Here is a 15,719-nt window from a genome sequence, read left to right on the forward strand (position 1 = left end):
CCTTCTTAAGTAGAACATTGTGTGGAAAATATGAAATTTCTTCTTTGTGCTTTGTAATATTATTGTAGAAAACAAACATTTCTGTTACACATAGTTAAAGTTGTTAAATGTGTGTGAAAAACATGTATCAAACTTATAGTTTTTATATTGCGGCCATAAATCAAACTTTTTGTATGAGAAAGACTTCACTTAATCACTTGAATAATTTGAAATAACATCTTACAAACATTTTGAAAACAACTTCTCATTTTCTTTGGCCATGTTTGCTGTTGTTTGTGCACCATTAACGTTAGCTAACGTTCCTGAGATTAAATAAACGTGGTGGGGGGAGGAGATAGTGAGTGAAACACTGGCGTGTCACGTGATTGCAAAGCTGTTATTACACTATATAGACTATTGACCAATATGCCTACGAGGTTTCCTCTCAGCCCTGTGTCTAATTCAACAAAAAGTCACCTTTGCGCGAGTTAAAACTTTCTCGTCAACAAGGCTGCTTATGTAACCACCCCACCGGTAGAACAGGATATGCACGAGGACTTTAAAGGGGCGTGTGTTCAGCTGTCACCGAATTTAGACCCTGAAAAATGTCAATTAGTATAAAAGTCGTGTATGTGTGTTGAAACGCCTGTGACAGCAGCAGTCCCGCGGTGTGCTCATAGCTCTCTCCTGCGGAAAGCGACGAATGGATTTCCTAAAGCTATGTACCTTTGAAACTTTTAAGCAGCTCTGGGGCCACTACGGGCATGAGGGAAACTTACGAGACGTGATCGAGCAGGAGTTCACGCGGATGAAAGGTAACGATCGGTGTTCAGTCATGAGCAGTAGAGACAGGCCAGTCGTCGCTGTTAGCTGACCGCTTACATGGCTGCTCGTTTATTGTGAACAGGAATAACATATCTGGATCATGCAGCGACTACTCTGTACCCCGAGTCTCTGGTCAGGGACTACTGCCAGGACATTTCAAGAAATGTGTACGGTGAGAGAAGCCACATTAAAAAAGTTATATCAACTGTATATTCGTGTTGTCCTAAAATTCTAAACATGTAAGTATTGTTATATGGCCCTATAGGAAACCCTCACAGCCATAACCCCAGCAGCAGATTGACACATGACACCGTGGAGAGGGTCAGATACAGGTAAAGTTTATCCATGCCCTGAGAAGCCTTTATAGTGGGGCCATGTGACTGGCTCTGAATGAAAGTGTGCTGCATCAAATGAGTAAAAAATAGAACGTTTTCTTACAGGGTATTGCAGCATTTTAACGCTACCCCCGAGGAGTACTCTGTTATTTTCACTTCTGGATGTACAGCAGCTCTCAAATTAGTGGCTGAGAGCTTTCCCTGGAGGCCACAGACTGAGAGCGAAGCGGGGAGCCACTTCTGCTACCTCACTGACAGCCATACCTCTGTAGTTGGCATTAGAGGACTGACTTCTGGCCGGGGGGTGGTTACCTTACCCGTCTCTCCGCAGGAAGTTGAAAACAGGGCAAACTGTGAGGCTCAAGGTGAAGATGTTATTTGCCAGACGCCGCACCTCTTCTGCTACCCAGCACAGAGCAACTTCTCTGGAAGGAAGTATCCCCTTAGCCATACGAAAGGCATCCAGGCGAGACGCCTTTACCCAGCATGTGACCACCAAGGCCGCTGGTTTGTGCTGCTCGATGCAGCCTCTCATGTCAGCTGTTCCCCTCTAAACCTACAGGACTGCCCTGCTGATTTCATTCCCATCTCCTTCTACAAGATGTTTGGCTTCCCTACAGGTCTGGGGGCCCTTCTTGTCCGGAACGACACAGCAGGCATACTAAAAAAGACTTATTTTGGAGGAGGCACAGCAGCAGCTTACCTTTCTGGAGAAGATTATTATGTGCATGTGGCAAACATTTCTGACAGGTAAAGTACTGTACAAGCCTGCCAAATCCTAGATATCCTCTGAAAGCTCACAGTAGTTCTCTTGCTCCTGCATCCTTATTCTGCAATATTTTCTTTCCCCGTGTAAAAGATTTGAAGATGGGACTGTCTCTTTCTTGGACATCATTGCTGTAAATCATGGTTTTGAAGCTCTTTACAGGATCACAGGTAGTGAAACGGAGCATGATGAGTCATAGAAAAACATGAAACCACTCATTTAATAGCAGAATAATTATGCAGGTTGTTCATAACAATAATTACTTCAGGTTGACAGCAACGGCATCCCTGTATTAATCCTGTTTTGCCTTCAGGTGGCATGCACAACATCCAACAGCACACGTTTGGCTTGGCACGCTACACTTACATGCTGCTGTCAAGTCTTTGCCATGGCAACGGGCGACCAGTGGCTCAGATTTACATTGAAGGCCAGTTTGAGAGTCCAAGCACACAGGGAGCAATCCTAAACTTCAACCTCATGGATTCTCATGGACAGATAATTGGATATTCTCAGGTTAGTTCAATAAATACTTCTTTCTAATTTGCAAAAGTTTAATTACTGCATGTTTTTGTGCTGGTGAATATTATAACAGTTCCTCTTCTGCCCTCAGGTGGACAGAATGGCAAGTCTGTGCAATATTCATGTGCGCACAGGCTGCTTCTGCAACACGGGCGCCTGTCAGTCCTTACTCGGGATCACCAATCAACAGATGAGGAGAAACCTGCAGGTAAGAGATCAAGGCATAAGAAAATGTCTGAGGCTGTTGGGCATGTTTAGGTAGAATAACACACTGTCTTTTTCTCTTCAAGGCCGGCCACGTCTGCGGAGACAGCATCGACCTGGTGGACGGCCAGCCGACCGGATCTGTTCGCGTGTCCTTTGGCTACATGTCAACATTTGAAGACTGTCAAAAGTTCCTGAACTTTGTTGCTGAGTGCTTTGTGGAGAAACCGGTCACTGTGGACCATGTGAGACTAGAGAAGCTAAAAACAGCCACAGCCGCATCCAAGGGCTTAAACAAAGACCCTCCAATCAAAATAACTAATGGAGAAATATATAAAGTAGATGAGAAGGAGGAGCCTAGAGAAGTATCACTCAGGGGATCTGGACACAGAGACTCAAACGGCCATGGGGAGGCTTACACTTTGACCAACATCTACATATATCCCATCAAATCATGTGGAGCCTATGAGGTTTGAGGATAACCCAAACATTTCTTCCTTTCACTTTTTTGTCTGTCTCTGTCACTCCTATATCCATCCCTCTCTCTATTTTGATTTGACTCTGTGCTGTTCTTCATGCAGGTCCACGACTGGCCAGTGGGGCCACTGGGTTTACTGTATGACAGAGGCTGGATGGTGGTGAATGGAAACGGCGTGTGCCTGAGTCAGAAGAGAGAGACGCGTTTATGCCTCATTCGCCCACAAGTCCACCTGCCCTCAAACAAATTGCTCCTGCAGGCATCAGGTCAGCGGCTCACTGAAAATAAACACGCCGCTTAACCAAAGAGAAATTTCAATCAGACAGACTTTCTGCTATAAATTCTCTTTGTTTGAGGATTTATACTTCTTTTCTACCGCCCTGCAGGGATGGATACCATTTCGCTTCCCCTGGAAAACAACAATCAAATGCACACCAGCTATCGGGTGTGTCAGAGTAAAGTTTGTGGTGACAGGTGAGCTGGCAATGTTGAAACATCTGAAAGCAGCAGCTGCAGGAAATACGGTGACACGTATCATTTGTTGTATATTTTGCACATTGTGATTGACATCTCCCTCCTACAGTGGATTGCAGTAAAAGGTCTCCTGCTTTCCAGTTCATATGAAATTCACATTATGTACAATTTTAAATGGCAAGACAAACAATGAGCAGGAAGTGATATTAATCTCTTCAGATACCAAGAAAAATAGCTATCCATCCAGTTATTCTTGGATTAGATGTCATACCAAAGAGTAAGCAGCAGCAAACTGTAGATTTCCCTTGGGGCCTCCAGAACATAATCCTCCTCCTTTCCCCAGGGTGGAGACTGTTGACTGTGGGGATGAGGCTGCATCATGGCTTTCAGACTTCCTTGGACAGCCATGCCGCCTGATAAGACAAAGTCCTGATTTTACCCGAGCCATGAAGATGAGGCCTATTGGAGGTACCTATATAAGCACTTTACCTGTTCTGCCCGGCTCTCATTGCTTTACCCTGGATTTATCAGTCATACCGTACACAAGCAATGCAAGGTCCCATTGCCTGCAGATACTACCTGATTGTTGTGGCTTTGACCTTGCATCCCCTGGAACTCTCTTAGAATTTAGAATTTCTGCTTTTGCAAGTGACTCTGTTGAAAAGAATCATTTTATTACATAAAAGACAATGTGAAATCCAGGCTGAGGTTGGGTGATATAATGATATACATATATATATAATGAGGTACCTTTACCCATGGTAGGTGGAAAGATTTTAAGTAACTCATCTTATTAAAAATCAATACAAAATTCCTATTAGATTAAAAAATGATCCCCACACAGGATCAACTACAACACCTGAACTCCACCTGTTGTGATTAACAGTACATTAAAAATGTATGCAAGTTAATCAAATGGCTAAATGCTTTAAATAGTTAGCTAAAAGAAATGGATAAATACTACCAATAATAATACATAGCTTCTGCCACTTCAAGCGGTAGTATTATGATTGGAGACTTGACTTGCATAACAACATATTTGCTAGCTATTTAATAGCTAAATAATATCCAGTTCATCATATTCAAATTAATATATTTGAAACATGACAGTGGTGTCGATGAAGGGGTACTGGAGTTCACCTGATATGGCTGTGGAGGTTCATCGACAAAAAAAGGCACTGATTTATATCATCAGACAACAGGCATCAGTGTGGGGCAAAGAAAATAACTGAAATAATTTACAGACTGTACAGTCACAGATTGTAACAACAGTCTGTGACATTAGTTTGAGTCATTTTCTCACTCGTACATGAAAGTAAACTCAAAAGTAAAATGGCCGACCGCGATGATGCACGGTGTAAGATTACGTTACCATAACAGCAGCGGTGCAGAAATTACATAACACGGGGACGATGATTTCATGAGATGATACTTTCAGAAAATCAATTTTAACTGACTACTAGTCAGTTAAAATGAAGTGTAAAGTTTACTTCTATTACTAACGGAAACCTGTTTCTCGTGTTGATAATCCTAATATATCGTGCTTGTGTGGGGACAAAAACTCAACAGAATTTGTGGTGCTGTCCTCTTGCCATCTTGACAAAGCATTTGTGAACATTCTGTCTAAAATATTTCCAAACTTTAGATGGTCGTAAGGGAGGTTTTTTAGCTGCGCTTTGTTCTCAAGGGGAATCACAATGTTTCACGTTATGCAAGTTTATGTATTTCTGTAAACGATGACGTCAAAGAATCGCCCCAGCCCTTCTGAAAACAGATGTATAATGTCTTCTGGCTCTGAAGGAACTCTGTCAAGTCTTTACAGATACAATTACCCTGATGATGGCATCAGTTTCTAAATTGGATTACTATATCACAATATATATTAACATTTGTAATCACAAGGTCCATTTCACAGCTGTTCTAGAGCTTTTGATCGTTTGACAATCTTTATCAGCAGATAGAGTTTGGCCATTGATGTCACTGAATTGTAGATGTTCAAATTTACATTTTCAAAGCATTTCAAGGCCTTCTTGTTGAGATTGAGACTACTGTATAAAATGACATACAGGGTGATAGAATTCAATTCAATTTTATCTATATAGTGCCAATTCATAACAGAAGTGATCTCATTGTACTTTTCATATAGAGCAGGTGTAGACTCTGTAGAAGATTTTATCAATATCACCCACCCCTAATTTATGTATGTTGTTAAATTGTGAGTGCACATTTTGATAAATAACTTTACTGAAGTCACACATTTTCCACCCTCTGTGCTACAGTAGAACCTCAATTTTCAGGCTCTTTGAGGACACAGGCTGCTCAAACCAGAGATCAGAATAAATCTCTGGGGTAATAAAAAGTCTTTCCCCCTCTAGCTGCTACCTCCACGTCCCTCTCCCTGGTGAACGAAGCTCAGTATCTCATGATCAACCGTGCCAGTGTGGAGCTCATTCGGAAACTAATGAGCAGCAGGTTTGAACACATGATGTGTTATTCAAAATACACGATTCTCTTGTGAAAATCATCAGGACGCGTCAAGGCCGTACATTAAAATTACAGCGGCTCATTTACGTAGGGAGACTAAGTGACATGCAATTTCCCCATTCCCTTTCTCAGGCAGGATGAGTCTGAGGGCGATCAGCTCCTTGACACACAGAATGTCATTAGCCGCTTCCGAGCCAATTTAGTCATCACTGGAGTAGAACCATTTGAGGAAGATAATTGGTCACACTTGATTATTGGCAACACTCACTTCATGGTGAGCTGACACTTTGAGATAAATGATGAAATCTTTACATGCATTGAATTTAATGTCTCAAAAAATGAATGCGCTTCCCTGTGTGATGAACTCAAAGGTTGCAGGTCTGTGTGGAAGATGCCACATGGTTGGAGTAGACCAGGACACTGGGACCAAAACCAAAGAGCCACTAATGTCTCTGTCAGTCCACCGCACTGGGAAGGTCAGTCAAAAACAATTACTGCTTGATCATGTCAATACTGTGTGTGTGTGGGTGTGTGTGTGTGTGTGTGTAGAGGCAGTTGGGGGCGGGCGAAATGCATGTGCATGAAAAGATAAATCACTTTGCCTGTTAACTTTATACATTTTTAGGTGACCTTTGGTGTGTACCTGACCCATCAGCTACCAGAGGGCTTCACTACAGCCAGTGTCCTCTCTGCTGGTTCCCTCATAAAACCAGAGCCACCCAGTTCTTGAAGTGGTCATCAACCTTTTTATTTATTTTGTTAACTGCACTGCACGTCCTATAAGATCACCTGTTAAACAATGTGGGGAGTTTCAATATATGCTCTTTTTTTTGTCTGTGTAGCCCTGGTTGCTTTAGTCCTCTCAAATGTCCTTTTCATACCAGAGCATTCAGATTTCATTTTCCCCACATCTGTTGTGATGGGAAATTGGATATTTGAACCCCCCCCTCCACCGAAAATGATGTGTGCTGCGATGTGAAGAATTAGACTAAAATTATCATTTGAATGTGTTACTGTGATTTGAGCCAAACAATGTCAAGTTGATGCCGTAATCGCTGCTCATGTTAACCTTCCAGACAATTCTTCCTCTGTTTTTCCCCCATGGAGGGTTATATTGCTATTTATTCAAAACACACCACCACTGCCACCTCTGCCACAAATCTAAAACATATTGCTCCCTGTAATGGAAAAACTTCCCAGACAATCAGTATATGCTCCCAATGTGATGCGGAGAAAAAGCAAGGTTTAATCAGAGTACCATGCTTGTACATAAAGTAGACATACCCTTGTATATTGCTCATCTATGGTGCAGTTATAAAAAGAGTGGTGGCTGCAAGGTTTTGTACTGCTTGTAGCAGGTTTGCCAGTCTGTGTGTGCCCACATGTCAAATGGTCATTAGAAATTATATGTATAAATGTATTCACAGATTGGATAGGGTAGAGAATAGTACCAGGGATTCCAAACAAGCATGACTGATAGAAGGCCCCGATCTAAGCTGAACTTAATATATAGATGGATGATAAATGAGATGGTAAATGGTTTCATTTATATGTTTTTATCCAATGTGCTTTGCATGAAAGGAAGTGCATAGAAAAAAGTGTGTTCGTAAGGTGTTGGACTACTGTGAGCCTCCAGAACACTGTCAGTGGTGGGACTATACAAGAGAGATGAACAGCATTTGTCCCAAAGATATTAACTCATAAGATATTTTCATAGGCCATAGTATATGATTCACATCATTTTACTCATCAAATCAAACCCATCAGTGACTCATCTACTCTGTTTTTTCCTTAACTATGTCATGCCATCTCTACCTCTTACTAGTGCATAGACTTGCACTGTCACAGCAATGTGACAATGATAAGTTGGTAATTGTTTCAATCAGTGATGCCTATAGTTTCTATTGTTGTATGTATGTGGTTTATTTATAATTTTTTTGCAATGAACTTTTAATTTCTGACATAAATGGAATCATATATATAGCTATGCATACAGGCATTTGCTGTATATTTTTGTAATTTTGTAATGTCAATTATGTAATTAAACACTGGATTGCAAAAGTCTGCCTTTTGTGTTGACACAACCTCATCGCCAGACAATTTTTTATATAGCTTAAGTGCCAGACCAGTAACATAGGCAAGGAAATACTGGATTTAAGGTGGCGTCATGCGTATCGTGTGCTTTGTAAATTAACTGTACAGAGGCGTCACGCAGTGCTACCTTAACAATCCCGGATTCCTCCCCTTCCTCTGGACTTCGATAAAACTTTTAGTTTGCCGCTAACCAGTGATCAGAAAAACTGCGTTACATGTATTTTACTTGAGTAAGACTGAGGTTACACGATGAAGAAAAGGGTCGTTAAAAAGGCTGATTCATCCTCCGCAGACGGCGGAGTCCAGAGGACCGCCAGAGCCCGGAGGAAGGAGGGGGCACCGTGAGTTAGATACCGTTTAAATGTTACTTCACTCATTACAAAGTTAGCTCAGATGTGGAAGTGTTAGGGTTTCTGCTGTCACAAGTTTCGTTCAGACGTGGTGCTCACAGGTTGTGTGAATGATCAGCTGTCGTTAAATAAGGTTTCTGAAGATGAGTGATTATTGCTTTTCTGTTAAACTGATCAAAATCCATAAGCTGGAGTTTCGAAATGAATGTTAGCTAACTTTAACGTTAAGTAAAGGAGTGACATTTACCTGTGATAAGACTTGTACTGATTTAGCTGATATACAGTGATAGTGATAAACTCCATAAATATATCAGTATATATAACGTTATATAGTATATATATATATATATATAATAGCCCTCCAGGACTTTGTTTAGCGTATAACGTTGTATACGTTAGTTACATCTGAAATGCTGTAATGTTAATGCAAAGGTTGTGTCATGTTACTTATTAACATAAAACATGTAGAAATTAGGTATTTAAGAGTATTTAAATGGGCAGACAAGTTCTGGCTGTAATGCATTTATTTCCTGGAAGTGTTGTGGAGTTTGAAAATAATTTGTTGTGAAGGACTGAAAATATTCTGCAAAATTGTGATTATCCCGTAAACGTTAGTCTTCACATTCATTCATAGTTCAAGTTGTAAAAGCAAAAAAACCCAATAAGATAAATGAATTATGTGGTAAAAATACTACAAAAATGGGCAGACGCCTGTTCTGTAGAGTGGTTGTCCAGTAGAACAAAGGTTGCATTACATCACACTGCAGTTGTGCATGCATTAAAATTCAGGTGTGAGCTTATGGACTTCTTCTAGAAAAAAAATGAAGTGAACAAGAAAGTATAAAAGCGTTAACTCAGATACCAGATGAGGCTACAGTTTGATGGCTGCTGAAATTAATGACCTCCTATATGTTTCCCTACAGCAGTGTGAAGAAATCAGTCTTCAACTAAAAGGGCTCTTCTGGCTGATTAGAGTGTTAATGGAGGGGGTGGGATGCATTGTCCATTAATTGGCAATAGTCTGAATAGCATCCTTTTTTCTGCTGTTGCCTCCAGGGAGTCAAGACCGACTCCAATGACAGCCTGCATGCGTGGTTAGATTATTCAGTTCTTCTCTCCCATAGTAATCTTTTCATATTAATACTGCGACCACAGACAGGGAGGGAATGTGGGCCTCAGTATGCATTCCCATGTACATCTGTTGCACCAGTTTTTTGTAAAATGTACCTACATTGAGCTGCAGGTGGTTCTTTTACACGTCTCAACAAGGTCATCCACCTCACCTTCATCCTCCCCTCACCGTCCTTTGTATATTTAACACATAGCCTATATTAACATGGGGTTATGGAACACTGCCTTTATAGGGGTGTTCAATACAACGAACTGACTGAATCAGTGGATTTTAGTGGTGGAGCACCTTTGTCAGCTCAGCTGTGATTCAGTTTGTTACTTACTTGTTAAAAGACAGTGAAAGCCACAGAAACAATCATGATCTGATAACTCTGCCTTTAGTATTACAGGCTGCTGAGCTGTTAACTTGATAAACAACAACTGTAGGCAAGTTTTCTACTTAACCCACACGTGACGGCTTGGACCCAAACGTACTACTGAACTAAAGACTGATGTGTTCACTGACAGCGCACTGATGCGACTGCTTTGCTTAGGGGGAAAAAAGTGAACAAACAACACAGTCAGTGACTACAAATCTTTGAACTGAATTGAATGAAGTGATTTGAATCAGTAAAGTGACTCGTGATTTCCACCTTTAGCTCCTCACAACTGCTGAGTCGTCCAAAAACTTCTTCAGCCATAATGAAGTAGCGCTGCAGCTGAGGTTAGATGTAAAGTGGGTTAAAGAGGGGAGGCGGGAGGTAAACGTTGTTACCATAGTGGTGATTTGGTGTTGTGACACTTATTCAGACTGGACACATAGGTTGTTCAGGGAGTGTCAGCTTATATGGCTTTCAAAGATGGGATATTAAGTAATCAATAATCCATAACAACTGTTGTTCAATCAACAGATGGGGATGTAGAGTGCTCTTAACACTGCTAATCAATCAGTTGTAGTCTGTTCTAGTTTAGCATGGTCATAAAAATGACGCAACAAGTATTTGAGTTACTTGGAGACCACCTGGAGACATCTCAAGGGCCACTGGAGGGGTCATATGCCTTTACTGACATAAGATAATAAGATGATGCTTAGACGGCGTCACACTGGTTTTATCTCTGTCTGCTCTCAGATCCCAAGGGTGGCTGAAAAGAGGCTTATTGGCCCTCTTTGTTATCTTCATTTTGGTGCCTTTCTCGCTGAGAATACTCCCAGAATTAATCCAGCACCTTGTTTACACTCACAGAAGTAAGTGAATTCCATATCTGCCTCTTGGGAGAACTGTAAATCCTCACATTGCTCACAAAAAGAGCCCTCCTCTCTTCTTTTCCTGTTTGTAGTCAGGGTGCCGTTCTTTGTTGACCTCAGCCGACCTGCTGATCTCTCCCTTAATCACACCATCAACATGTACTTAACATCAGAGGAAGGCATCTCCCTCGGTGTATGGTGAGTATGAGTCAAGTTTAACATTTTTCTCTTGTCTGGCATCAATATCAAATACGTTTTTAATGATCCAACTATCGGTTGTGTCTCTAAGCTGGTGTATTGTATTGAACTGTTTAAGGCACACAGTGCCTGAAAGTCAGTGGAAAGAGGCGCAGGGGAAGGACTTGGCATGGTACCAGAACAGGTTAAGCGATGGAAGTCCAGTTTTCATATATCTTCATGGGAACACAGGCACAAGGTATAATAAATAATGCATTGTATTGTAGTTGGCTCCTGAAGAAGCAGAGAGTAAAATTGCCACACAGCTAGCAATATTTGGTTTGGGGGTTTTTTTGTTTGTTTTTTGGAAACACCAATTTTTTTATGAATCCTTCCAACAGGGCAGCCACTCATCGGGTGGGAGTGGCAAAAGTGAGTGACCACAAACACAAACCTATTAATCTTTTGGAGGTCTAATGAAGGTATGAAAGTCCCAATAGCCATTCTGATGACAAATAAGCGTTATGTGTCAACAGGTATTGAGTGCACTTGGTTACCATGTGCTGGTGCCTGACTACAGAGGTTGGTGCAAATTAAGATTTATGACTCTTCTTCTGAACATTTTTTCCATCTCTGTGCTCCTTTGCTTTCTTATTGATTGTAACACACAACCTTCTCACATTGATTTAATATAATGTGCAGCCATGTGAATAATGTAGTGTAATGCAGTTGTGCTTGTTGAGTTGTTTATTGGAAGGCAGTCAAAAGTCCACAGTTCATCTTTAGGTCAGAGTCTAGTGCAGGTTTTCTCTCTGAGTGGCTGCCACCTGGTGGCAGTTAAGAGCAGCTCTGTGATCTGTCAGTGAGCGGTAGTTGATGTGAGAAACGCTTGCAGGGTTTGGAGATTCCACCGGGGAGCCAACTGAAGCCGGTCTGACCACTGATGCCCTCTATGTGTACAACTGGGTCAAAGCACACAGTGAAAACAGCCTGGTTGTTATCTGGGGACACTCTCTCGGCACTGCGTAAGTCAGGAAAGACTCCGAATAGTATTTTACTCAAGTAGAGACACTCTTTCACAAGTATGAAGGCCTTTGATCACTGCTGTAGTAACTGTTTTGGCATTGTGCATTGCATATTTCTTCGAAATATTAGACTTTAAACTAAAGTAATAGCCTGCAACATTAACACCTTAATGATACTTTTGCTATTTACGTCTTATTGTTATAAAACAGCAGCAATCTCTAGCAGTTAGCAGAGCAGTGAGAAGAGTAACACAGAGCAACACAACATGTTTCAAAAAGAAATCAGTGCAGTGCAAAACACTTTGAATTCAACACAGAATCCCTGCAAAAAGAAAGGCGTTCTCTAAAATAGTGATTACCTACATAATTGAAAACTGTAGCGGTTTGTGATTGGAGCATGTTACGGAGAGAAGTCCAGTTTGGAAAGATGAGTGGATATACACAGAAAATCAAAAATACAGTGTTACAGACAGATCTTGATACAGACAAATTTAATACAATCATGTCTAGCAATAAGATACAAATTCAAGGCAAAGTAGTAAGTGGCGTACTAAAAAAGAAAATCACCTACAGGTATTTGAATAGTCGTAATAAAAAGCTGCTTCTCATTTTTCCTTCTTGCATAGTAAATTATTTAGTTACACCAAACCAGTCCGACTCTGTCATCAGTAAAATACATGGTACATTCATGAGAGAAATTAGAAGAATTATCCCACAGCTACAATAAATGAATGAAGAGGAAAGTGTTAGCTCAAACTATACATAAACTGGAGAAACTGAAGCTGTTGCTCTTCATGTCTCTGTGCAGCGTGGCCACCAACACCGCTGTAAAACTCATGGAGCAAGGTAGGTTTTGCTAACAGTGAATTTTGGCAAATAGAAGTAAGAGGAAGTAATTCCAACATCAATATGATGACTATTTCCTCTTCTTTTCAGGTGTGGCTGTTGATGGTGTGATCCTGGAGGGTGCTTTCAATAGTGCTCGACAGGAAATAACAAGTCATCCCTTTACCTGGGTAAACTCATCCAACTTAACCACTTTTGATATTGTGTCACTGTGTTACACAAACCCCTTTAATGTTTTTTTTTTCTCTTTCTGTTGAAAGTATTACTGGACATTTCCAGGCTCTGGGTACTTTTTCCCAGAGCCATGGGCAGACAACAAGGTGGTCTTTCCCACTGAAGAAAAGTAAGTTCTTATGAAACGCTAACATGCTGGTTATACACAACAGTATGAAATGATGCATAATATCAAAAACTGATCAGCTATTAATATTGTTGTTACCAGTCAAATGTAATGACCTAATTTGTGTTTTGTTATTCTGCAGTTTGAAGAAAATGAAAAGCCCAATCCTTTTCCTTCATGCAGTTGACGATCACTTAGTGCCCATTCACATCGCTCAGCAGGTATTACTGTCACAGAAAGCTACATGTAAACTGAGGTGGTAGTTTCCTTATAGCTGTAAGTGATAAAGAGTCTTCTCTTGGATAGCTTTTTGTTTTAGGTAGACTGAACTTTCTCTGCTTGTCTCTCTCAGATGTATGAGGTGGCAGCAAGTGCCCAGAATGCAGAGCGAGTCAAGCTGGAGCCATTTGACGGTTCTGGGCTATCACCGGGGTATCTGCACAACGGCTTATACAGAGACCAGCGTCTGCCGGACATCTTAAAGTAAGAAACTATTGCACTGATAATACTCAGAGTGATTATATTCTGGTTTGGCGAATCAGTGCCTGTTAAATTATCTGTTTTTCTTTACTACAACATGGATATCTCATAATGTCTCCTTTGTAGGACGTTTGTGCTGTCATTGTAATGTTGGAAAGACGACTAAAGCAGAAAAAACCCTGCCAGACTTCAGACGCAGAGCACTGAATTAATTTAATCACACACTTTATCCAAATATGTTGTCTTTGCGGTTGCACATATGTGATTTAACTTTAGATTTTTATGAATACAAAATGTTTGTGTTGAATGTTCATTATTTTAAGAATGAATGCAAAAATTGTTCATACAAAACTTAATTTTTGGGTTACAATAGCATACGGTGCTGATGTGTTTTTTTCCCCTGTCTGTGGGTTATCTGAATTATCAGAACTAGAAATGACCATTCCCATTATTACAGTAGGTGCCCTCTACATTGTTGTGTGGTGCTATTGCTCATCTATATTACCGGATAATGATTTTGGTAATCCAGGTTTTGAGATGTCTGTGTGTCAGTGAGAATTCAGAATTATACAAGGTGAAAAGATGGCAAATTTCTGTTCTCTGACCTTGTTATCATAAGTGTGGTTTTAGGAAAAAAAAAAAGAATTATACATTTATTTAGTTACAGAATGTATTATATAGTTCAAGTTTAAAGAATCTCAGGTCAAAAGCCATTGCCGTTTAATTACATTATATTGTATGTGTCAGAGTCAACCAGCAGTTCATGGGTCTGTCGGTCTCAAGAGGGTCTAACTGCAGACCTCCACTGTGGAGTCGCTTCCACTGCAGGCTCCGCTCTCAGTTCGGCTTCACTTCCTTTTAAAAGAGAACACGTAAGGTATTGGTCTCAGAACGCCACTTTACCTCTCATAAATTCACAATGGGTTGGCTAGGATTAATTTGGGTACATGTAGGACCATGTGAAGTCGCTTTGAAGAATCTAATCTGTTCAGCCACTTAGGTTCTTCTATGAGCCCAGAAAAATTACAAAAACAGATATGACGGAATCTATTGAGACTAAAGAGTAGTTTTCTCTCAGAATTGCAAAATTCCTTGTGCTTCCAAATCTGTTCAAAACATATTTTTGATTGTGTAAAGCTGTGTTTTCTGTCCAATAAAAAAAATCTTCTGCACCCTTGGGCTGATTTCTCTCAATGCCAGGAACACTTTTGTGCATACTACATCTTAGCTAGCTACTGATTGTGGAATATACAGTATTTTTCTACTTATTTTAATTTTTGTTAATTCGCATTTCTTACTGTACCAAGTCCCCACTGTAAATTGTAGTAGATTATGGTCATGTAGCCTACTATGCACTGTTTCACTACAAATGAATAACAGGATGTACCTTTCAACAAGGCCTTCCGACTTCATTCTGTACAGATACATGCATACATTTACATGTTGTGTACACATACAATTTTAACTATATGTCACATTTTTTGTACATGTTAAATGACATTTTTAATAATTGAAAGCAAGTAAATAGTCCCACATTTGCGGAGTGGTGTCTTGAAAGAAAAATTTAATTGGAGTACCTTTGAACTACTGCTGAAGATGGAGCATTATCTAAAAAATATATATACTTAGATGTTGTGGGTCCGAGAAGAGAAGTATAACCAGATTTATTAATGACTTACAAGCTGGAGCCGCCATAGGCCACGGGAGAGATATATGTTCTCAATAAGCCATTGATTAATTGGACTTGAATCGAACGTTTTATTATCAGAGAAGCATGAACATTGTTGTTGTAAATGCATGAAAACTGAGTTATTGTACAGACGACTTTAGACCCATAGAGTGGCCTCATCAGCCAGTGAACAGACCTGTTTGTTGCACGCGTGGATCATGTTTCGTGCACCAGCTCTGTCAAAGGTGACGCGAAGCTCCGGTCCCGGCAGCCGGGTGACGTGGCTGAAGTTTGCGGACGATGCGCGAACAGAGTTTC

At 40.6% G+C, this 15,719-nt stretch overlaps 2 protein-coding genes across 4 annotated transcripts; both read left to right on the forward strand.

The window, feature by feature from the left end:
• The first annotated feature begins 440 nt into the window (after nucleotides 1–440).
• mocos (molybdenum cofactor sulfurase) lies at nucleotides 441–8,128 on the forward strand. 2 transcript variants are annotated; one of them, XM_038737158.1, is made up of 15 exons: nucleotides 441–794; nucleotides 887–976; nucleotides 1,070–1,136; nucleotides 1,245–1,889; nucleotides 1,999–2,075; nucleotides 2,219–2,418; nucleotides 2,516–2,632; nucleotides 2,715–3,098; nucleotides 3,210–3,372; nucleotides 3,493–3,580; nucleotides 3,924–4,048; nucleotides 5,956–6,052; nucleotides 6,197–6,338; nucleotides 6,436–6,540; nucleotides 6,690–8,128. In XM_038737158.1, the coding sequence occupies exons 1-15, from the start codon at nucleotides 683–685 to the stop codon at nucleotides 6,792–6,794; spliced, it is 2,517 nt and encodes an 838-aa protein (XP_038593086.1). In that variant the 5' UTR covers nucleotides 441–682; the 3' UTR covers nucleotides 6,795–8,128. The 2 variants fall into 2 exon arrangements, with proteins under 2 accessions (XP_038593086.1, XP_038593087.1); XM_038737159.1 differs by lacking the exons at nucleotides 5,956–6,052; nucleotides 6,197–6,338.
• A 177-nt stretch (nucleotides 8,129–8,305) lies between these two features.
• si:ch211-117n7.7 (uncharacterized protein LOC751622 homolog) lies at nucleotides 8,306–14,904 on the forward strand. Of its 2 annotated transcripts, none has more exons than XM_038737163.1 (13): nucleotides 8,306–8,499; nucleotides 10,749–10,864; nucleotides 10,957–11,062; nucleotides 11,154–11,300; nucleotides 11,443–11,473; nucleotides 11,578–11,623; nucleotides 11,937–12,066; nucleotides 12,875–12,912; nucleotides 13,003–13,082; nucleotides 13,173–13,255; nucleotides 13,395–13,473; nucleotides 13,605–13,735; nucleotides 13,859–14,904. In XM_038737163.1, exons 1-13 carry the CDS (start codon nucleotides 8,408–8,410, stop codon nucleotides 13,878–13,880), a joined length of 1,101 nt encoding a protein of 366 aa, XP_038593091.1. In that variant the 5' UTR covers nucleotides 8,306–8,407; the 3' UTR covers nucleotides 13,881–14,904. The 2 variants fall into 2 exon arrangements, with proteins under 2 accessions (XP_038593091.1, XP_038593092.1); XM_038737164.1 differs by having other exon boundaries at nucleotides 8,309–8,499; nucleotides 11,181–11,300.
• The last annotated feature ends 815 nt before the right edge of the window (nucleotides 14,905–15,719 follow it).

Source organism: Micropterus salmoides, unplaced genomic scaffold (genome assembly GCF_014851395.1).
Source record: "Micropterus salmoides isolate LMB-PRFRI ecotype aquatic unplaced genomic scaffold, ASM1485139v1 Ms_hic_scaffold_22, whole genome shotgun sequence".
In the NCBI taxonomy this organism is placed as follows: Eukaryota; Metazoa; Chordata; class Actinopteri; order Centrarchiformes; family Centrarchidae; genus Micropterus; species Micropterus salmoides.